Source organism: Mirounga leonina, unplaced genomic scaffold (assembly GCF_011800145.1).
Source record: "Mirounga leonina isolate KUSES-001 unplaced genomic scaffold, KU_Mleo_1.0 Mir_129, whole genome shotgun sequence".
NCBI lineage: Eukaryota > Metazoa > Chordata > Mammalia > Carnivora > Phocidae > Mirounga > Mirounga leonina.
Window position 1 is genome coordinate 50111225 of NW_023270323.1, and position 23217 is coordinate 50134441.

At 49.0% G+C, this 23217-nt stretch overlaps 1 protein-coding gene across 8 annotated transcripts in view; it reads right to left on the reverse strand.

Moving 5' to 3' along the window:
* TBC1D1 (TBC1 domain family member 1) overlaps positions 1–23217 on the reverse strand; it is a 229469-nt gene that overhangs the window by 14041 nt on the left and 192211 nt on the right. For all 8 annotated transcript variants that reach the window (XM_035005149.1, XM_035005146.1, XM_035005148.1 and 5 more), the window contains 3 exons: positions 21259–21417; positions 7887–8131; positions 5631–5790 (listed from right to left, as the gene is read on the reverse strand). In XM_035005149.1, coding sequence (XP_034861040.1) covers positions 5631–5790; positions 7887–8131; positions 21259–21417 — 564 coding nt within the window. The remainder of the gene's footprint in view (positions 1–5630; positions 5791–7886; positions 8132–21258; positions 21418–23217) is intronic.

Genomic DNA, 23217 nt, shown 5'->3' on the forward strand with positions numbered 1-23217 from the left:
TTTTTTTTTTTTAAAGATTTTATTTATTTATTTGAGAGAGAGAGAGAATGAGAGACAGAGAGCACGAGAGGGAAGAGGGCAGAGGGGGAAGCAGACCCCCCGCCGAGCAGGGAGCCCGATGCGGGACTCGATCCCGGGACTCCGGGATCATGACCTGAGCCGAAGGCAGTTGCTTAACCAACTGAGCCACCCAGGCGCCCCATATCAGCAATCTCTTAAGGCAGACAACAGGTCTTTCACGTTTTATTGGTGGTTTTGTTGTTGCTGTTGTTTTAGAGAGGGGGGGTAGGAGGGGCAGAGGGAGGGAAAATCTTATTTAAGCAGGCTCCACACCCAGCATGAAGCCAGACATGGGCTCCATCTCAGAACCCTGAGATCACGACCTGAGCTGACATCAAGAGTCGAACGCTTAACTGACTGAGCCACCCAGATGCCCCAGGATCTTGGTTTTTGTAACAAATCTACTAGCGGAGTGCTCCCTAGCATTCTAAACTCTGACTTTTCTGGGCCGTATGAAAAAAACAAAAAAAAAGTTGGGAGAGGTGGTGGGGTCTTTTTTGTTTTTGTTTTTATACTCTTTGAATATATAGCCCTGGATATATGTCTCATTGGTTCTGTCTGTATTTAATATAATACAAATGTTCTTTCCTAATGCTATTCCCAGCACCTTAAGAGCACTCTTCTATCTGCTGAGAAGTTTCTCTCATTTAAGTCAGCAAGCATTCACTGAGCATCTAATATATGCCAGGCTTTGTACTAGGTACCAGAGATCAAGCCATGAACGAAAGCACAAACAGCAAATTGCAGAGACACCAAAAGCTGTTGGTTTGGTAGAGTTATGCCCAGGTGTTAGGAGAACAAAAGGGATGGAAAAAATTCTAAGGAAAGGTGGCTGCCAAACCCAATCTTGAAGAAGCAAAAGAAACTTGCGAGGTCAGGAGTTATGAAGGAAAGAGGGGGAAAAGGAGGTGTAAATGCCCAGAGGGGTGAGAGCAGCAAGCCCCGGACTAGAAGCCCAGCCACTGGCTCTGTGGGGCAGCAGGTGGGGGCGGGTCATCAAGGGCTTTCCGTCCAGACATCAGCATTTTAACTTTACCCAGAGCACAGCAGGGGTCGGCCAAGACTTCCTGTCCCCTTTTTTCCGGAGTAGGTCAGTGCGCTGGTAAGGAGATGATATTAACGAGACCCAGTCGGAGTCTGCTCCTTGCCAAGGCTATTTAGCTTTAGACAGAGAAAAGCCACCACAGATGAGACCACCTGACTCCCACCCGCAGACTCAGGGGGTCCTGCTGCCTGCCACAAGATGCTCGCCTAGAGCTGCTGGAGGCCCACTCCAGGTGCCTACCCTCCTGAAGGCAAGCCGGCCGGCCACACGAGTCCGGCTGGGGGAGCTGGGCCCCAGAAGCCAGTCAGCCTGGGGAGGCCTCAAATAAGGAGCTCATTTCGGGTAATGATGAAGGAATGTGCCAGAAGGCTTAAAGGAAGGACCTCGCCCACCCCCCTGCCCGCCAAAATTTTGCTTGGAAGCAGGGACTCCTGAATTTATCTGACTAGCCTTGGGGGCAATATCTATAACCCTTAAACAATGACGACCTTTTTCTCACTCTGGAAATTTAAAAACTTAAATAATTAAGGAATTGCAGAGAAAAATGTTACCTATAAACTCACTGCTCCAACCCAATTATTTTCATTTTTGTCCATCTTCCAATCCTTATACATTTACATTCTGGAAATAAATGGCGGCCCCCAGAAGCCCTGCTCCCCACACTGCAGCCAACTTCCCTTCCCTCCTGCTTCAAGCCACCCAGAAACAGGCAAAGGGTTTTATCAGGCAGGAAGTAAGGGGAACCTGAAATTCAGCTGACTCGGCCACTTTTGCAAATTATTTGCTGAGAACAATGCAAATAACCACTTTCCTTTGAAGACACTTCGGCAGCCCTGTTGTTCTGTTATTGTGTTAACCTATCGGAACTCTGCTGGAAATGCCCATGACCTAAAGGTGCAGTTTTCCTGGGGGGGTGGGGAACGGGACTGTAGGTGGGGGGGCGGGGGACCATCTATGCAAAGCACAAGGCCAGTGAAATGAAATTATCCTGCATCCTCTTTTCCAGCCACCTTTGTCGCTTTCCAAGGGCAAGCCCTCTCCTAACTCTCTCCTGGGAGGCTGGGGTGCTCTGGGTGTGAGAGCGCCCCCTTCCTACCAGGACCACGTGGGAGGAACACGAAGGATGCTCGAAGATCTGCAGCAGGACCACAGCACAAACAGGGCTTGCACAAACTCACTTCCCTGCCACTGGATCACGTTCCCCAGGGGAGCCTTTTTTTCCTGGCGGTTTAAACCATCTTGTTTTCTCAAGTCTATTTTAGTCCTAAAGCCTCTCTGAATCCTTCCCGGTATTACAGGTGGCTTCTGTGTTTTCTGCCAAACCCTTCCTTTCTACACTCCACCTCCTCCCTCATCCACTTGGCAGCACATCCTCTAGCAAACATCAGGAGCCTCAGACCACAGCCGCCTCCTCCATCAGGAACAAGCCAGGGCCTATTTTTCAGATTTTTTTTCCCCCCAAAGGTAGGTGTGATCTGAAGGTGAACAGACCAAGCATCTCTCCCAGGACCCCTCTCCACCCGAACTGAAGACATACAGGAGAAGGCTATTTTACATCCTGTGACACCCAAACAGGAGGGCTGATATTCCGGAAGTGTGATCACCATGGGAAGGTTAAGGCGCAAGCATCACTGGCTGGTGTTCCTCCAAGGAGCATATACTTAATGCGAAGTAACCTGTTAATTAATATATGAGTTATGCTGTCTGCAAGCTGAGAATCCTGCACTTCCATACGAAATGGTGAACAGCTGACAAAGGTCCGTTTGTTTTTAGGGTTTATTCAGGCCTAAAGGCTTACAATGAAATGGGCTTCAGGCCCAAATAGACTACAGTGTATGAATGGCAGGTTTGGGGATTTAAAACTAAGCTATCCACCATCATGGAGCTTAACAAACACAGTTCAAGTCACCAATGCTAAATGCAGAAATGGTTTTTAAAAAACCTTTCTATGGAACCTGCTAATAAAATGGTTTGGTTTTAAGTCCTCGCAGATGGAATAAACTGTGCAGAAAAACAAAAACCAACAGTTTTTGCAAAATGACATCACACACAGTGCTGCCTTGAGTTCCCACTTCCTGCCTACAATCTGAGGAGTCTCGGCCAGCTGGATAAGGACCCACTTAGTACAGCAGGGGTCTGTGCACAGGACCCCGGAGTTACACACACTGGCATCTTTATGCACAATGTAGGAGAGCCTCCAAGACTCACCACTGATTACATAATAGAAATAGCCTGCTCTTGCTGGCTTTAGCTTTTAATTTATGAAGTCGGCAGAATGAGCTTTAGAGTTTCGAATATTCTCTAACAGGAGGGCTGTCAATCTCCAAAGCAGAGTTCTTACTTATGCAACTCTCCCAGAGTTCTATGGCCCTGGTGTCCCCAGAGCGACCTGCAAGGCAGCAGCCAAAGGCCCAGGCGGCCATCCCTCAGTGCTGACCCTCTCATCGGAGTCCCCTTTGCAGAATTTTTCTCACAAATGCTGTAATTCGATGCTTGAGCTGTTTTCAAAGCATGAACACCACCCCCCCTTCCCACCCACCTCTTTCAATCCTCACTCCTGTTATCCTGTTTTGAAAAATACAGTAAAAAATCAGGAGAAAAAGTGGACTAATGATTTTCAATTTCCAGAGTAAGAAAAGTAAAAAAAAACACAGACATTTTTGGCAAGAAAGACTTCTAGCCGACAGCTAGAGATCTTATGATTTTGGTGACTCTTCTGTTAGTAAACTAAGCAGATAATTTTCAGGCTTTTAATTATCTTTTTTTTTTTTTTTTAAGATTTTATTTATTTATTTGAGAGAGAGAGAATGAGAGACAGAGAGCATGAGAGGGAGGAAGGTCAGAGGGAGAAGGAGACTCCCTGCCGAGCAGGGAGCCCGATGCAGGACTCGATCCCGGGACTCCAGGATCATGACCTGAGCCGAAGGCAGTCGCTTAACCAACTGAGCCACCCAGGCGCCCCAATTATCTTTTTTTTAAATATTTGTTTAAAGATTTTATTTACTTGAGAGAGCGAGAGCACAAACAGGGGGAGGGGCAGAGGAAGTGGGAGAAGCAGATTCCCCGCTGAGTAGGCAGCTCCATCCCAGGACCCTGGAATCATGACCTGAGCTGAAGGCAGATGCTTAACCAAGTGAGCCACCCAGGCGCCCCAATTACCTTCTTTTTAAACTATGGTATAAAACCTTCATGAAATCTCACTAATGATTTATTTAACCAGGAAAGATTTTTTTAGTATCTTTTTCCAATGCCTTTTTTTTTTAAGGGACAGAAAGTAAGAATCAGTTTGGGGAGGGAGTTATGCAAAAAGGGGTGGGGGTAGTGAATATTTTAAGAACACAGACTCTTCTAGTAAAGCCCAACAGGACATTCTTTAGAAGTTCTTGCAGATAGGAATAAGAATAAAAAATTTGTACTCTAGGGGAAAGAGGTGCGAAGACCAACTCAGTGCCCACCTATGTTAAAAAGCAAATTTCAGGATTTCTAAAATTTGGATCTACAAAGCTGTCTTTCCCAAGCATGCCAAAGGAATGCTCTCTCAATGGTTCTGGACACCCCCTCCCCCTTTGAGATGTTCTCTAATTCCAGAAGCAAATCTAAAAAAGTATGAGAAGATTGCAGATTTTTAAACTATCAGGTGAGTGAACATCAGTGACACTTTAAAAACACTCGATGGGTGATGATTATCAATTTTTTAATAACTTCCATAGTAAAAAAAAAAAAAAATTAAAAAGAACCTGAATTGTCAACATGATTCTTTCACTCTGATGTAGGGAAACTCACTGTGGGAGAACTACCTGTGCTCCTGGCCTCACTCGGCTCCTGGAGCTCAAGTGCACCTGCTTCCCCCGCCATCTCAAGGCCACTGAGACTGCACGTGAACACCTGCTTGACTTTGACAGAGACAATCTTCTCCAAAAGTAAATCAAGAAAGTAGGAGATGGCGTGAAATGTGAGCCCCCACATGGAAGGGTCTGAGGCGTCTGGGAAGAAGAGGCAGGGGCCTGTGAGGGTGGACCAGTGAGTGAGTCATCAGCATGGAGGGGGTCCTTGCAGACTGAGCTGGCAGAGGAAATGAAGAGCCAAGGGCAGGAGAAGAAGATAAACGGGAAGAGATGTGAAGGGAATCGAGAAAAAACAGGAGCCCAGAAGTCATCAGTTGAAGTTTGAAGGAGCCATCACGTCAGAGAGGTGGAGGAAGACAATTCATGAGACATACATGCCTGGAATACATGCATGGGGCCTCCTGGCCAACTCTTTAAAGATCTCTGCCCTGGGGAGAGCCTGGTGGTGAGGGATTGGGTCTAAACCCCACCAGATGACAGTGTCCAGGGAAGCCATTGAGAATCAGAGAAAGTGAAGTTCACAAAACCCAATGCCAACTAGACTCCGAATGTCAACCACCACCCTGTTCTTGTCGAAGATACAGGTATAAAAGTAAGGATGCTCACCAGGGAACGAGAATACATGTTTCCTACCTGACAGGAGAAAGCTGGTTTGGGCAAACGGATGGACACCCACTTACCAAAGACTCTGGCTACAAATCCCAGTGGGAACTGGGAGGCAAACACGGTGAGAAACCAGGGCGCGGCGTAGAGGCTGGGGCCGATTTCGTGCTCCTCGAGGTGATTGTAGAGGTCTCTGTGGTAATCGTGAAGAAGCCTTGAGAGCTGGTACATCTGGATCTGCGGGGACAGACACACACACAGTGTCAGAACCAGATACCTGCTACTGTGTTCAGTTACTTATCCCGTTCACATGCTGTGAGAGAAGAATTATTACACTGTTAGATATTCTGCTTGGAGTGTGATAACCACTGACCTCAACCGCTCACTTGCCCATCGAGCGCTTGCTGGGGGCCTGGTGCACAGAGGTACTGGCCTGGGGAGCCCAGAACAAGGAAGTCGGGGCGTCTCCTACCGCTTCCTTTCTTTCCACTGCTCCCTGAGTTCCTTGGCTACTAGAATCTAAACATCTGTCTTGTGGGAACGTTTCACATATTCTCTTAGAAAATACACATCCCTATCAAAACCTGCACCTGGGGGAATTCAAAATGTAAGAGTGAAGTGGGGGCATAAGATGATTCTGTGGAAGGATTCTATTACACCTATTCACTTAGTAAATTTGCTCTAGAACCCCCGAAATTACTCAACAGGCAGGACAGGTTCTTTAGGTTTATTAATATATGAAATATACAGATCCTGGGCAAGTTAAAATAAGAAGACAACTGTTTATCTCAAGATGCAGAAAATAACTTCCAAAGGCTCCCCTTTTCAGATAATGCTATGGTCCTGGCAGGAAGTCTGCGATGGGTCCCACAGCTCGCAGGGGTCCTAGAGTCAGCCTGGGTTTCGGCAGTCCGATGGCCTGAGCCCAAAGATACCACCATCTAGAGAGGGTCAGAACCCCATTGAGATGCTACAGGTTGGACATGTATCACCCAAACTGACAAAAAACAAAACAACACACACACACACACACACACACACACCCAAAACTTTTTCCAGTGGCCCAGACAACATAGCCCTTAAGTACCAGCTGTGGCTTTTTAGGATCGAAAAGAATCTAGTCACCCAGGCCAAAAGCACCGAGAGAGTCATGTGTTACAATACTAAATTAACTTGAAAATTCCACTCTTCGATGGCAGGTGCACCTATATTAAAGCTAATGGGGAGAACATAGAAACAACCTGGGACAATATCTGTGGGAAGTGTTACATGGGTCAAAATTTTTCAGTTAATGAAATGGCTTCCTTTTAGGAGATTTATGTTCATGGGGGGGGTTCATATTCACAGGTGGAGGTAAAAGGATTTTTTAACCACCCAATTTGGTGCTCTCAAAGAGTCCTTGGCTCTAATGCATCCTTTCTTAAAAAAAAAAAAAAAATCCTAAGGCTCTGAAGTCAGAGTAGCTTGCTGGTAAATTAACATGTATCCACCCGATCTGACATTTAGGAATATTCCCAAAGCGGGATCCGGAGCTCTCCCCACCTCTGAAAGTGGCAGGAGCAGTGCCTGGCACTGCCCTTTGGTTTTCCTTTGCTCTGACCTGCCACCTGTTCGTCAACAAATGCGGACTGGGTGCCTACTTCATCCCAGGCGCTGTTCTAGGTACTAAGGATGCAGCTCCAAGATAGGTTAGATTCCTGCCTTCTCATGAGATATGCTAAGGAAAGTAAACAGGAGAGTAAACAGGTCAATGAATAAAGAAACAAGATAATTTCAGGCAGTTAGTGTTTTATGCCAAAAGAAATGAGACAGGATAACATGATCCACGTGCACAGGGTTGGGGTGGGGGCCACAATATCAGGATGGTCAGAAAGATCCTCTCCCAGGATTTGATATGTGGGCTGAACCCTGGGTGACAAGGGCTAAGGGGGGGTGGGAGGGGGACCCCTGGCAGAGGAAGTGACAAATAGAGTGGGAGGCAGGAATTAGATCGTCTGAAGATGGTTTGAAGAAGGGTAAAGGAAGGGTCCTGGAGTCAGACAGGCCTGGGTTGAAACCCCAACTCGACCACTTGCTAGCCAGGTTCCCTGAGTTAAGGTGAGTCTTCCCATCTATAAATTGAGCTGAGTAACAGTGTCTTCCTGAGGCTTACTGAGGCGGTAAGAGCAATATGAAACATTCGGCGTCATGCCTAGCACAGAGTTAAGTGCTCAGCAAGGACAGCTACTCCAGTGTTGATGGATGGTGGGAAAAGTTCCTTAGAGAGACCTGGAAAGGAACCCTAAACATTTTTGGCATTTGTCTCTAGCACATACAAAAGGAACGTTCTCTACCTGTAAAATAATCATGTCCGGCCGATACTGTTTCCGCAGTCCCATTTCAAACATCAGAAACTTGAGCATGTTAAATGCCTCCTCCTCACCCATGTGAAGCAGCAAGATGCCCGCTACAAAGCTGAGGCCTTGGCAGTACCCCACCTCCTGGTCTAGAAGCGAGTAGGCCTTCAGAATGTTGTAGAGTGACAGCTGCCCCGCCCCAAGCTGGGCCGAGAAGTACGGATGTGTCGGGAAGGTTCGCCCTGCAAAAACAACATGCGGTAGACCTAATTAAAAAAAAAGAAAGCCTGTTGAACCAGAAATCTGATGGGCTTCAGGGGGAGGAAGGGATCCTTGGGAGCTGGATCATAAATCAGCTCTGTACACAAGGGCAGGTGGTTTTTCTTAGAACAATGTGAGCAATTAAAATCAGCGATTATTGATGCTTTTTTGGTGGCGGTTCAGGTGAAAGACATTGGGACTACCTTCGGTCCTGTAGGTATCTGGATTTTGAGCTCCGGCAAGAAGAAAACTGTCAATCCTCTAAACGTGAGTCTAACTCTCCAGAGGGGCAGACAGCTGCAGCTCTTCTCGGCCGCCCTGTCCCACGGCACCTGCAGGCAGCCCAAGACCCCATGGCGCTACGGACACTCCCCGATCCGCTCTCCCCAGCCTGCACGTATTCGGCCTGCAAATGCTTCACACCACACTCGTATTTCTGTACTTTTAAACCACAGGCGGTGCTTTGAAACTGCCTGAGAAGCAGCAGGTGTTTTCTTTTACACAAAACAGTTACCTTCCAGAAAGAAGTTAAAAAAAAAAATTAAAAACCCTCAACATCCTGATTATTTTCACAAAAAGCTGGTGTTCAGTTAAGGTTTAAAGACTTTGGTCCAGGAAGCTTTTGGGGCTGATATCTGTCAAATCCACCTCACCCCCCTCCTTCTGGAACGTGCCTGACGGGGAAGTGTGTTTCCAGGGAGAAAAGTACTTGATTGGCGGGGGGGGGGGAGCGCAAGCTTGGACCCAGGTGAGAATCAGGGCCTCATCTGGATCAGCAAAGGCAGAAAGTATATCCAGACCACAAGGTAATTGTTCACCTTAATTATTCGGCTTCAGCAAGAGGAGGGCGACACATTTGTGTGTTCTTCCTCAGCCTCACGAGAAAGCATTTCATCAATACATATCGGTTTGTCTGATTTTGATTTAGGAGGACAGCAACAGTCTAACTACTTTCCTGATTTCTTGTCCTGCATTCATTTCCTGCCTACTCTACCTCTTCCCCCAACTGTCCCCAAACGCACCGTGAACATGTCACCCCCACTGCGAGAAAGCACTCAACAGCCCCCAGTGCTCGAAGAACAAATTCTACACACCCAGCCTGGGAGCTCTGCGCACCTTCTCATCCGCTCTCCCAGCGGCATCCTCTACTCCAGGGCATAGCCTGGGAGCAGGGCAGGCAGTGTGTGCAGAGCGGTCAGTGCCCATGTGGGTAAGAGAGGGGGTACTCACCCCTGTGCACCTTCCTAGTCTACAACTGCATGTGCGACTCAACCGTAAGGAGACATTTTCCAGCAGCCACATTCAAAAGCAGCAGGTAAAATTAATTTTAAGACCGTTTAACCCAACATACACACGTTATTCTAACATGACCAATACACGAATTACTGAGACAGTCTGCATTCTTGCTTTTCACGCTAAGCCTGGGAAGCCCAGCGTCCTGTCCACGCTGGTGGCACGGCTCAGTTTGGAGCAACCCTATTTCAGTGCTCGGCAAGCACCGTACTGACCACACAGGCGAAGCTCTTTCCCCGGATTCCCCAAGCGACGAGGGCGAAGGCGCACAGCAGGCTCTTCACGCCATCACCCCGCCTGCTGCGCAGCCCACGGCGCCCTTCCCACCTCTGCCTACTTGCACATCACCCCGCCCCAGCCCAGCACACACCGGCCCTCCGGCGGCCGCTGGGTCTCAGACAGGCCCAGGTGGCAGAACACACAGGCCCCACGAGGCGTGCAGCGACACCACGAAGGATCTGGGCCCCTTCCATTGTGTCCCTGTGAGCACTTCTGCTTACCGGATACCCTCTCGTGTCAGATACCACGCCCACAGAACCAAGATCTGGCACTCACTGGCCCCGCCTGTGGAGGGGGCATTTTTAATCTTATTTTTACTTTTATTATTACAGTTGACATACAATGCCATGTCAGCTTCAGGGGTACAACACATTGATTCGACAGTTCTACACATTACTCAGTACACACCACGTGACCTTATTACAATACTATCGACCACATTCTCTATGCTCTCCTTTTCATGTCTGACTTATTTCGTAACTGGACATTATAGCCCTCTCTTCATTCCCTCCACCTATTTGGCCTGCCCTTCCCCCACCGCCCCAGCAACCACTAGTTTCTCTGTTTATGAGTCTGTTTATATATAAGTGAAAGCACCTGGTATTTGTCTTTGTTTTCTTTCACTTAAGCATAATACCCTCTAGATCCATCCATGTTGCAAATGGCAAGATTTCATTCTTTTTTTAATGGCCGAATAATATTGCACTGTATATATACCACATCTTTATCCATTCATCTATCGATGGGACACATTTCTAATTTACTCCTTGCAAGGCTCCTAAGAGGACGAGCCCAGCAGGCTGGGGAGTGACTGGTGCCACTTAGACCACTCAATAATGGTCAGATTTGGGGCAGGGCATTCACAGGCATCATGTCCTATGTAATCACAATGGCTCGTGCTCTGTCCTCAGGCCTCTAACAAGCACCCCCTGGGAAAGGGTCAGCTGGAGGAGGGTACTGTGGCGGTCTGACGGCAGAGCCAGGCCACCGACAGTCCCACACCGATGTCGCATGGAGCACCACGACCTGGCCCCAATGGGCCACTGGTGGCAAGGCCCAGACACTTTCTGATCAACTACAGATCTTGAAGGTTATCCAATTTCACCAATTAAAAGCTACACACAGCATCATCTCTTATGCTAAGCACACACCCTCAGATGTACATTTCAGTGGCATCTGAAGTACATCAGCAACCCTCTGCACTGTGGGTCCCTGACTTAGGGAACTTTGAAAAGCCAACCAAGCACTCTAGGTGGGGACAGACTTTTCTTACGAGACCATCCCTCACACTGGTAATACTCCATAAAGCATTTTAGGCAGGTCACCACACAAACAAGAACATCACCCTCATTTTATTCATGAGAAAAATGTGGAAGGTGAAAGAAAGCATCAGCCCTTCCGTCAAATCACCTGGCTAGGAGGTGGCAAACCCAGGACGTGAACGCTGGTCCCGAGCTCCAGAGACTGAGTTCTCATACTGCAGATGTCAAAGTGAAAGGCATGGGAATTGGGAAAACACAGCTACGACCGCTCACAGTGTCCCTGGCTCACGGCACGAGCTGTCAGGAGAGCCAGGGGCCCGCATTCCCTTTCTCACGGGGAGTTCACGTCCTCCACCTCCTCAGCCAAGCCCCCCCGGGGGAGTCCCGGCTGCTGCATCGCGGTTAGTGTTTCCACACACTCCCTGGGACTGGGCACTGCCTCCTCACTGGTCCTAGCCTTGTGACCTCGGGCACTTGGCTAATTCCCACACCTCCACTTCTCACCCGCACCTGCTGGGGGCCGCTGTGAGGGTTAAATGCAGGACGGTGTGCTTGCCTGGGGTGACGCCACACAGAGCTGGCCCCGACTGAGTACTGGCCACTGGGGTGGGGTGCCTGCTTTCTGAGAAACAGCGTTATTCATGTAGAAGATCTTTTCAAGCAGTGGCACACAGCAACGCACCTGCTCCTTGCCCCGATGACTGTGCAGGCGAGATGCGGGCTTCTCAAAGTACTCACATGAGCACGGTAACAGCAACACCCGCCCTGTACTCAGAGCTCCCTGTGCGACAGGAACTGTGCCATGGAACCGAAAGACCAACCCTTTCTAGGCCCTTAAGAAACTCACAGTCTGGTAGAACAAAAGAGAGAAATCCAGAAAAATTCAAACATTTACTGACCGCAGGACTCGCACAGGGTGCTGGGCACAAGAGGGACGTGGCCCTGCTTGCATGGGGTTTCACGAGAATGAGGGGGACCACTTCAGATGACTGATGGTTCTAGTGGTTCTCTTCCATCAGGTGGTGGTAACACACATACAGAGGAAAGGTACAGAACTACAGTTTACGGAGATGAGCCCAAAAACCGAGAGGCCTGGCCCAGACACAGGACCGGAGTCCAGGAAGGCTGTCTGGAGGAAGTGACTCTTCAACTGAACCAAGCAGTGGAAAGAGGCATGAACATGGGGCGGGGGGTGGTTAGCACACAGGCAGCAGGAAGCCTGCAGGCCGGACGCCAGACTGCTAATGGGCACGGCCCACAGGTCTGGAGCTGGCCATCAGGAGAGGATGGGAGAGTTAAAAGCAGGACCTGTAAGCGAACGGCTTGGGTACCAGGCTTAGCCTGTGGGCCACGTGAAGGCCATGGAGTCAGCACAGGCCACCGAGGGGTCAGAAACATGTGCTTCCTTACTAAAGAAATCTCCAAGAGCCAGCCTGCAAGACAGCCCAGGGCAGGCGGAGACCAGAGGAGGTCAGCTGGGCCACGAGCCAGGGAGCGGTCACAGGCCCTAAACTTGGAGAGCAGTGGTGGGGCAGCAAACAGGGCTAGACTCCAGACTTACTCTCAGAGCAGAGACTTAGACTGAGAGAAGGGCGTGCAGACGGTGGAGTATCTAGCATGGGAAGCCAGATGAGTCATCAAAATGAACTGATCAGGAAGAGCAGACTGGGGTAGAGGGTAGAGCGCTGGCAAATCCCTATCTGGACCTATAAAGCTCGGGGAATTTCATAAATGTGGCCAACTCAGTAAAGTTCTGCAATCTCTCAACCAAAGCCCTTGAAGGAAAAGCATGTCACGATTCAGAATCTGTGAATTTTAGAAAGGTGACACAGTGCACTGGTTGGATATTACCTAACCCCTAGCAGGGCTGAGGATCAAACACACTTACACGTCTGCAGAGACACACAGGAAAAGCCACACTGAGGACAACAGCCAAGTCTGCTAAGGCCTCCTGGCAGTTCAAATCAAATTTTGCCTCCAAAGAGTTCAGGACTCACTACGTTCTGCCAAAAATGAGTTACAGGAAAACTTTTGGTTTTCGTCTTTTGGGTTTTGAAACTGCAGACACAGGGTTATGGACCCGTACTAATTTCTACTGCAACTCACAGATTAGGTGAGAGGATAAATCACAGAATATTTTTATGCTTTCCTTTTCTGCTTCTGAATGCATAGCTGGAATCAGGCTTAACAAGTGCTATTCAACCTTGCTCCTGGAGGACTGACCTTATGAAAGCGAAACCAGGGTAACTACCTAGACAGAAGGGACTCCCATGGTAAGTAGGAAGCTCGGGGGCATATGTGAGGAACAATTAGGTTTTATTTGAAGGCCTCGGACACTTGATACGAAGGAAAGGAAAGACACCATGGGGATGGGATGGGGTGGACTTCTTGGACCAGGATGGAACTCAGTTCTCTCATTTCACCCATAGCCACCTGAGCAGGAGCCATTATGCTCCCCATTTTAGTAGTGGAGAAAAAACCCACAAGGTTTTTAGAATTTAGGCACAACGTGGCATATGAGCTCTGACAAATGGAGAGAGAATCTTCCTATGTGGATGTGTCCACGAGGCAGCATGACCGAGTCAGGGGAGTGACCCACGATCCCAACTGCGGCATGGAGGACCACCTAGCCTCTCTGAACCTCAGTCTCCTCTTCCTGACAAAGGGCAGAATGCATACTTTGTGGCAATGCCTGGCACAAGTGGGTGCATTATACCCCACAGAAAACATACACAAACCCAGCTTCCAACTAAGACAGGGGAACAAAACAAAACAAAGGCACACATATGAGAGTTCTGCGGCATAAACGCACAACAGTTTCTATTTTAAGGTCGAGGTACAACTACCACCTTACTGACCCTAATATTCCTCCTAAGCCTGAAATCTCACGTTCTAACAGACTTCCAGAGGCAAAGGAAAGTTTTCACCCAGCAACTGATTCCTGTGAAATTTGGAATTCATAAACACGGGGAACGAAAGCGGATATGAATTCCAAATAATAACAATAAATAATAACAATACTAAAATATCACCAATCTAGATTCACCAAAACACCTGTGAACCTCAATCTTCCAGATCTTCAGTTACTACCCAAACCAGTCCAGTCTTTCACGTTGCAGTGTCAGAAGCTGTCACTGATTTTCTTTACGCAAGAAGCCTGTCCACACAAACCTGACCGAGCTGAAACAAATGTCCCATGTGTTTCATGAGATTCCCAATGCAACTTTCTGTTCCACAGAGTCACAGAGCCTGGAACTCGGCACAGCAAGACAGGCTCTTATACCACTCTCAGGCTGGGGAACAGTCACAAGTCCCTGGTCTCCAGCTCCTGCCTAGAGGAGAAGAATGACTGCCTATCTGCCTTCGTAATGCAGTCCGCGTATTACACCAGATTCTATCTGGGGGGACACTGTTTTCCTACATTGCATTTTTCTAGGTCCATGGTTCTGAATGTATGGCTGGTCTTTCAGGAGTCCATGAGGTCCCCCTCTGTTCTCCACCTGTGTATCTATCTATCTATGCAAGGTTAGATTTTTCTTCATATATTTCAAGCAACATAAATGCAACAGATTGAATGTAGAAGCAAAAATGACAAGCCAGTTAATTCTATTAAGCCAGACATTAAAATGTAAAACAATGCCTCCCACTAAATTTCTTTTATTTTGGAAAATGCATACTTCATAATGATATGTTTATGTGTTTATTATAGTTCTTTTAAAATACCACCACAGCTCAACCATACTCCTGACTACACGCCCAGTAAATGGAGGAGGCAGGCCTCGCGAGCAGAAAAAGGACCAGGCAGATTAACAATGTTCCTGGACAATCATTTGCATCTGCATTCACATAATCCAGTATCGGGTACCGCAACCCTCCAACCCCACGTGGAAGGTACTAAGTTAGCACTGTGAAGAAAAAAAGAAAAAAACTCCTTTTATAAAATAGACCACATCTCTGCATGTGAATCCCCAGCAGGAGACTGGAGTCTTGGGCAGTGCGCACATAAGAACACGTGTAGCCCCTTGTACCTCACTGCTCACTCAAAACACATTAGCTACGAGCAAGACGCTGTTTACTGTTTTTGTTCGAAGCCTGTGAAAAGATTCTTGAGTGAGAGTCTGACTCAATGACACAGACTAGAGAAAGCAGCACCCCGCCTGCCCACCTGGGGGCAGCAGCCTGGCACTGCAAGACGCTGGCTTAGGAAAAGTCCCTCGCTTCTGCCAACCTAGAAGGAAAGCGAATAAAAATTATGAAACCCTCCCTACAAATGCAGCCGGGTAGGGTACGGGACCTGCCTTCTTTAAACTCCATTTTATCATTCGCTACCAAGTAGAGAAATGCAGGCCCTTTAGATTTCTCTCTAGGGCAGAGTCTCCCTCACCCACAGAAGGAGACTGCAAAGTGGTGAGAGTCAAACCTGAACACAAAGAAACTCCTGGTTTGTATTAAAAAGACCTGTAATGATTTTATGTCTCGTGTGTCTAAGTGGAGCCACGTGCTAGAAAGACCTAGAAGGAGACCCACGGTTCAGACATATTTCTAAACGACCTACAACTTAACTTCACGTACTGCTCAACAGTCTATGTGTTCACCCTTCTAAGGGATGTTTCCTGGGGATGAATCTTTCCTTCTCTGTCACTTTGCGGGTGAGGATGAGCTTCCTTCCAACAGTTCTCAAACACGAACCACATCCAGAATGACCCGAGCGCCGTGGCTGTGCACACCCCCGCCCCCCATCCAGAAACTCTCCTTCGGCAGCATGTCGGGGAGGGAGGCCTTAGGAATGTGTTTTTCACAAGGTCTTCAAGGGGTCCTGCAAGTGACCCCTGCCTGGCCCCGGGTGAAACACCATTCCAGCCTACTCTGTCCACGTCTTCCTGACTTAATCTCGGGGGGACCATAGTCCCCACAGCTTTGTTCCTCACTTGGCTACAGCTGCTCCAGGAGGCCAGAGGTCTCTCGGACACACACGGGGCCACCCGCAAGGCTATTCAGTCTGCAGCAGTCCCCACAGCTGCCAAACAAGGTTCTGTCTCTTGCCTCTTTCACCAAGAGCCTGGAGATTTCTGCATCTCCAGGGTCAGTGGTGACAAAGCAGCCCTCTGCCGTGACCCTTGGCCTCCCCATTGGCAGAAGAGGAGGAACCCTAACAATCGAAGGATCTCCAAGTCTCCTTCCCTGACGAGACCTGTGATCTGAAGGTCTTCTTAAATTGCTGCATTTTGCTCTCAGCAGAATTTGAGAAGGACTGGAGAAAAAATATGCTTTGTATAACTCCTCACAATTTTCATGAAATAGTGGGTTATCAGTGGTTCCATGTCTGTCTTCCCCACTAGAAGGCGCACTTCTGAGAGGGCAAGGAACGTACCAGGTGCTCCGAACTATCTGTGCATTCACTGAAGGAGATGGGGCGGAGCCGGGTGTGGGGCACAGAGAGAGTTCTTCTATAGGCAGCTTATTTTTAGGAAACATCTGGCTGAGTCCAGTGAGCCCTGGAACCGGCTCCTCCCGTGTCTGGGCGCATCTCTGCTAAATTCCACAATCAGTGACCCCAAGTTGGTAGCTTACAATTAGTCAAGGTGGGAGTCTGCAAATTCTATTTGAGGACTTCTTCTGAGGGGTATGGGGAGCTGGCTATTTGCCAGCACACCATGGACCGGCGTGAGGGACACAGGGAGGGTTCAGACCCCCACGAGAGGAGATGAGGTCATCCCACTTTATCATATGCACACACAGTTCCGTCACTCTGAGGTTAAAGAGCAATCGATATGCCATTTAGATGAGCAATATGTTATCATGATGTGCTCTTGATAATACCAGAGACAATGACAGACCCTCTGGAATTATGCACGTAGCTATTGGGGCAGGGATTTATTACACTCGGGTTGTGACTGTTCAACTCACCTCCATAAAGGCACGTCCCCAATTGGACAGACAGGTGTTCTAGAACAAGATCGCTGCACGGCAAATTCTAGGTACTTTTCTGGTTTTTGCTATTAACGCTTTTTAGTTTCTCATGTAGGACTTGACCCCAAAGATGACACAGAAGGTGGTGCTCGCTCTCAGCACCCATCTGCTGCTCATGAACAACCCATCTACTTCCCAAAGCACACAGGACTCAGCTTTTGTGGCACAGCCAAGCGAGGCAAACTACCAGAAAGGGAGGGAGAAGGGAAAACCCTGTCGGCCCTGCTCCAGTCAGTCTTCTTAAACACTCTCAGACCATCCTTCATTCTGGAGGCTCTTCTCCTCCTCATCTTTTATGGACTCTAAAACAGCAAGGAGAAAATTCTTCTTTATAACACTTGGATTATAGCTCCTTTTCTTTAAGATAGCAGGTAGGTTTTAGACCTTTGGTTAAAATATGTTAAGTGGAAGCAAAAATCAATACGATTGCCCCCATGCTGGCTTGTGGAGCCAGCCGCGTCCCTGGACACCTGCTTTGCCTCTCACGGCAGCGTGGGCATGGCTCACCCCAGTTAGGCGTCACTGTTGCTGTTGGCGGGTCTCTAAAAGTCCATCGAAAAATACTACCTCTGGTCACCGAAGACTCACCAGACCTCTGCGGAGTATATCAACTCCGTTACCACTTTACTGACCTATGAAACACAGACTAATAATGCAAGTAATCGATGTGGGCGAGGGTTAGGAGCCGTTCCTATCTCCGCTCTTGGATTTCACAGTGTTCCCATGTTTCTGGACCTGTTCACATTTTGTTCCAGCCAAATCCCTCCTATCAGGGAAGAGGCTGGAGAGCCTCAGGGGTGGACATACTGAGGGCAGGAAGGTATCCGGGCTGGGATGGCAGGGAGAGGAGCCCCTGAAGTGGTAGAGGATAGAGGAAGGGAGCCTGAAGGGGGTCTCCGGCTGCTACTTTTAGTCAATGGCAGCTTTTAGTGTGGAAATGGGGGGCACAGACAGGGGGCAGGATGCCTGGTGTCCACGCTGTCCACTCAGAAGAGAAAGGGTGCAATTACCTGTGGGCTGCACAAATGACTACAGCTGGAACCAGACTTAAAGGGTGGGGCAGGTTCCTGAACTGAGAAGGATTTGCTAAGTACCCTCTGCTCAGCCCTGAGAGAAGCTATTTTCTCTTGGCTGGGTGTGGTCAACTCTGAACGTGCGTTGCCACGTAACCAGAGGCGGGGAAAGCTGCACTGGTATGGAGCAGGCAGCTCCAAGAAAGCGAAAAGCTGTACAGTGTCCTGGAAGGGACAGGATACAGAAACTAAGATGACCCAGGTTCCAGAACTTTCTGCCACTGAGTAGCTTGTAACTTGGGCAAAGTACACACGCCTCTCTGGGCTTCATTTATCACCTCTACAGTGGAAATAACATGTGCCCAGTTTCATGGAGGATAAAGTTGAAATCGGACAAAGCTCAAGAATAAGTTTTATAAGCTATAAAGCACTGCCTGACTACAGAGTCTGCTACTCGTACTCTTTGGAGGAAAACATCTTATGAAAAACTGATTACACTAACAGCTAATTTCAGAAAGGAAAGCAAGAGGCAGGAAAACAGAAACTCATGAAGACCCAAAATACAACCAACCAACAGGCATTCTGTTCTTCCGGCCCAGACATAGATGCCACTTCCTAAGAAAAACTGAAATGCTGACTTGTTTTTGCTCAGCACGACGCACCTTTATTGGGTCTCGAGTTAGCTGCCATGCAGACCAAACAACCCACTGGGCAAATGCCACCCTCTGGTGAGAGGTGAGCAGGAAGTGCTGGTGAAGTTCGCAGGGATGGCGAAGTGAGGCGAGGCCTCCCCGCACCCGACTAAGCGGAGCCCCCAGGCCGCGCACCCTGGGCGCTGCTGCTCGGTGGTTTCCCCAGCTCCAGTCAGGACAGAAGTCAGGCTCCGGTAGGGGCCCTGGATAAAACCTGCAGAGATGCACAGAGGCTACTTGGAAAACGTACTGTTGGAAACAGCTTCTTTTGGGCCTTGGGTGGGTATTCGGAGGACATCTGAAGTGCAGGCCAGACCAGGACTGGGGAAGAAGTGAGCTGGAGGTGGCCAGTGCTGTCAGGGAGGGGTAGCTGCAGCTGGCCCTGGGGGGGGGGGGGGGGGGCGCAGAAGGGTGAGTGTAGGGGGTGCAGAGGGGTGAGGGTGGGAGGAAGGCAGGGACCAGAGGACAGGAGTGCTGTCTGGCTCTGCCCATGAACGAGAAAAGGCAGAGTCTTGGTTCACACGGACCCAGTGCCAACAGGGGGACAGTCTGCAGTGGGCTCCCGGCGGGGGAGGCATTCCCACCCTGGGCCCTGGCACTGACGTGGCCTTTTCTCCCCACCTCTGCAGAAAAGTGAGTATGTCTGAGCACCGGGAGGCACAGGGACGACGCTACCCAGGGAAGAAGAGGAATACTGAGGGAAAACTAAGAGAACATCCGGATGGAGGAGGGGAAAACGTGCTCCCTCCTCCTCCTCATCCCAGGAAGGAGTGGGGGGCAGGTGGAGAAACTGGCTGCACCTCCCACCCCCTTCCACCTCCTACTCTCAATTTATTTTTCACTTCATTTCACGTGATAAGAACATAATGTCATTTCTCTGTTAGTCATCCCATTAGCAAACACAGCAAACGCAGCTGCCAGTTCACAAAACTGCTTTTCTGGGGGTCAGTGGGCCACATGGGCTCCAGCCCCGTGCCTCACACTTGTCCCCCAGCCAGCCGTCTCCATGGGAACGCCCAGGGCTTCCAGGCTCAGGGGGCCTTGGGAAGGAGGGGCCTGCCTTCCAGAGGGGCTAGGTCCTGCCCTTTAACCGTGTGTCCCTGCTCAACAGGGCCAATCCCCCAAGGCTGTCATGGGGGTCTGGTGAGAGTGGGGCGCTAGCAGGGTGCCCCCTGTTCAACAGCTCCGATTCCTCCAGCATCTACTATGTGACAGGCTCTGTCCTCAGAGCTGGGGGTACACTGGGAAGTCTGCCCCAGGCCAGCCAGCAGAGAAGGGCCATTAAAAGGCGATGCTGGGTAACTGAGGACAGTGGCTGGGGAGGGGGGTTAAAGAGCACACAGGCTCTGCAGTCCCGCTGCTCAGTGGCACACTGGCTGTGTTATTCTAAGCAAGTTACTTAACCTCTCTGCAGTTCAATTTTCTCAACTCTCAGCAGGGACAGAACCACACCTACCTGATCGTGTTGTGAAGACTAAAGAAGGGAGTTTTAAGTAACTTCACACAACATTCAGCCGCAGGTTAAGTCACGTATTGGGCTTTAACGGATAATGATAATCGGAACGATAAGGAATGTGGGAAGCATCATGGCAGGACAGCACAGGGTGGGACAGAAAGGCTTAACAGAAACACCTACTCCAGTCTGAAGGTGGGAGAAGAGGCTAGGGGGTCAGGGGCAGTTTCTTGGAGAGGACATCTGAGCTTGGACCTAGAGAAGAACTTCTATGAAGTTAACCCTTTATTTAATCTGCTACGTGGCTAGACAGGTAAGACTCCATGCTGACTCATCGAGCCCACACCTCGAACTCCTGGGCAATAGCCTCCCTCCCTCCTGGCTGCTACACTGCAGGAACCTCAGAGAACCAGGCCACTGTGAGCAAAGACAACAACTCTGGGGAGCCCTTGGCGGCAGCAGCCGGGATGGAGGTTCCAGAAGCAGGACCGCAGGCCCGAGCTCCTGCCACGTGGGGCGGGCAGGGTTCCTGGGAGCACCCCACCTCCACCCCACTCACAGCCACTGACAAGTCAAGAGGCTCCTTCATACACCCTAGTGATATGCTAATTCCACGAGTCCTTCACTGGGGCAACTGCAGTTATAGCCAAAACACTGGTTCCATCTTAGTGTTTTCAACACTGTTCAAGAGACAAGTTTGCCACCCTGTTCCCAAAATAAAATGGCCCAAAACCCACCCACAACTGCTTTCTACAATTTTTCTAATAAGTCCTGTTTGTAATTAGTAAAGACTAGGGAGTGGCTCCTGTAATTAGGCCAAGCATCGGTTCTGACACTTATGTTCTCCGGAATGTTCCTTCGATGGACTATAAAATCTCCTATCGATATTGGAATTACTGAACTGAACTACGATCACAACCGGAGCCTTCAAGCAGAGCGGAGTTAACAAGCTGCCCAGACAAAAGAGAGATTTTTATATACTTGAAGGCATCTGTGATTACTCCAGGGCTTTTCCAATTCAAAGACTCAGTGGTAAATTTTGATTGCTAAACCTAAAGGCAGATCACTAAATAACTCATACAGTCTCTTCACATTTTTCAAGTGAGTGAAGCTTCCATTTTCATGTCACATTGACTGCAGACTTACCAAGGTCGATAAGAATCGCATGCTGTTGGGAGGTGAGCCGTTTTAAGAGTTCTTTGTACGGCGTGTCCTTTGGTCGCTGTTTGCTGGGAAACTGGTGTTGAAGGCGGTATTGCTCTGCTAGGAATTTCCAGATTTCCCCCCGGAGATGACGTGGCACACCTTGGGGGCGGGGGAGGGGAACGCGGGCAGAAAACAGATTTTATGCTCAGAGTACGACCTAATAATGAAGAGGAGTTCGGTTTCATTCCACTGACCCAACCTCTTGTTCCATACGGATTAACAGCATCAAAATGGAAAGGAAACAAACAAAACTCTATTCTATCTGCTCCCCTTCCTGCCTCCCTCCACAGCCCCATCCTTCCCCCACCTCCCCGGCCCCTCACTCTCCCTTCAGCTCTCAAATACATACTTTGTTCGGACTGGGCTAGACCCAGCAAGGGATGAACTGGTGAATGACACGAGCCCCTATCTAGGGCCAATTCGTAACGTTCTAGGCACATAAAATTACAATGCACAACGTCGTCTCCTACAAGGGACGTGAGCCGAGTGAGGGGGTTCAGATGAAGGAGAGCAAGAGGTCGTGCAATCCTTCACTTGTGTCAAGATGTCAGAGTGTGGGAGGAAGAGAAAAGACGAGTCAGAGGAAAGAACTAGAAGCCTGGTGCGCAATGCACACGTGTGGAGGAGGCAGGTGGCAGTCAGGCTGGAAGGGTTTTATTAAGAGGCGACATGAAGGATAAACAACCTGAACTTTATTTAGCAGCCGTGGGGAGCTACGGAATGTTATTGAGCTGGGGCGGGAGCAGCCTAATCGGGGAATGCTGCTTAGACACCGCGTGCCAGGTGGGCGGAGAAAGGGAGGAAAAGCTGGACACCGTCCACATAAATGTGCCTCGGGGAGCATTCAACCGGTACCTGAAAACAAGAAAAGCTATCCGAGAGCCTCTCCTCCATGTTTTAAACACAAGTGATTTGAATACTCAAAGTGATTAAAAATGTCACCTGAAACTATGAAAAGTTCTCTTAAAGCCGATGATGCTATTTAAGGCAAACTTTAGTAGCAAGAGTGACGGTTTTGATTCACAATTTTTGGTTCACCATTCTGCTGTTGTTACAAGGCCCAGATGTGGAAATGGGGGAGAAGGGAGCCTGCAGAATAAGACACCAAATCTTTCTCATCTCTCACAGGAGCTCTCTTGAGAGAAAAGGAAGCTGCGGTTTAGGGACAAACTGTGACTGCTTTGTACACTTCCCGGCTACTCAGAGCGCCTGCCCAGGGAGACCATGTTCCTGGCTTTCCACTGGCCATGTCTGAGGGAAGTTTCAGCAGCAGGTGACATTTACCATGAGGTCACCAGGCGCTGCCACCATTCTAAGCACTCTGTCATTGCCGAGGGAAACAAGATGATGATCCTCATGGTAAAGACGAGGAAACTGAGGCCAACAAGCACAGATCCCTCACCCGAGATCACCCAGCAGCTGGTTCGGAGCAGAGCAGAGAACGAGCCTGGTGTTTCCCTCTTCACGTCTTCCCTGTCACAACAGTCAGACAAGCTGCTCCTCAGAAGGGTACTGGAAAAATGTATGTTGTGTTCCTGCCTGGCAGTCAGTAATAAAATCATCATCTGTGGCTCTGAACCAGAGAACACTCAAGGTCATTTATTACCAGATCCACAAAGAACTATTTGAAGAGCAATCACTCAGCCATCTCTTAGAAATACTGTAGGTGGGGCGGCTGGGTGGCTCAGCCAGCCAGGCATCTGACTCTTGATTTCAGCTCAGGTCTTGATCTTGCGGTCATCGAGTTCAAGCCTACACTGGGCTCCATGCCCAGCATGGAAAAAAATATTATACTTGGGGGAAAAAAAAAAACAACTTATGAAATAAATAAATAAATACTCTAGGTATGGTAAGTAATTTGATTTTTCCCTTACACATACCAGTTGTAAAAGAATAAAA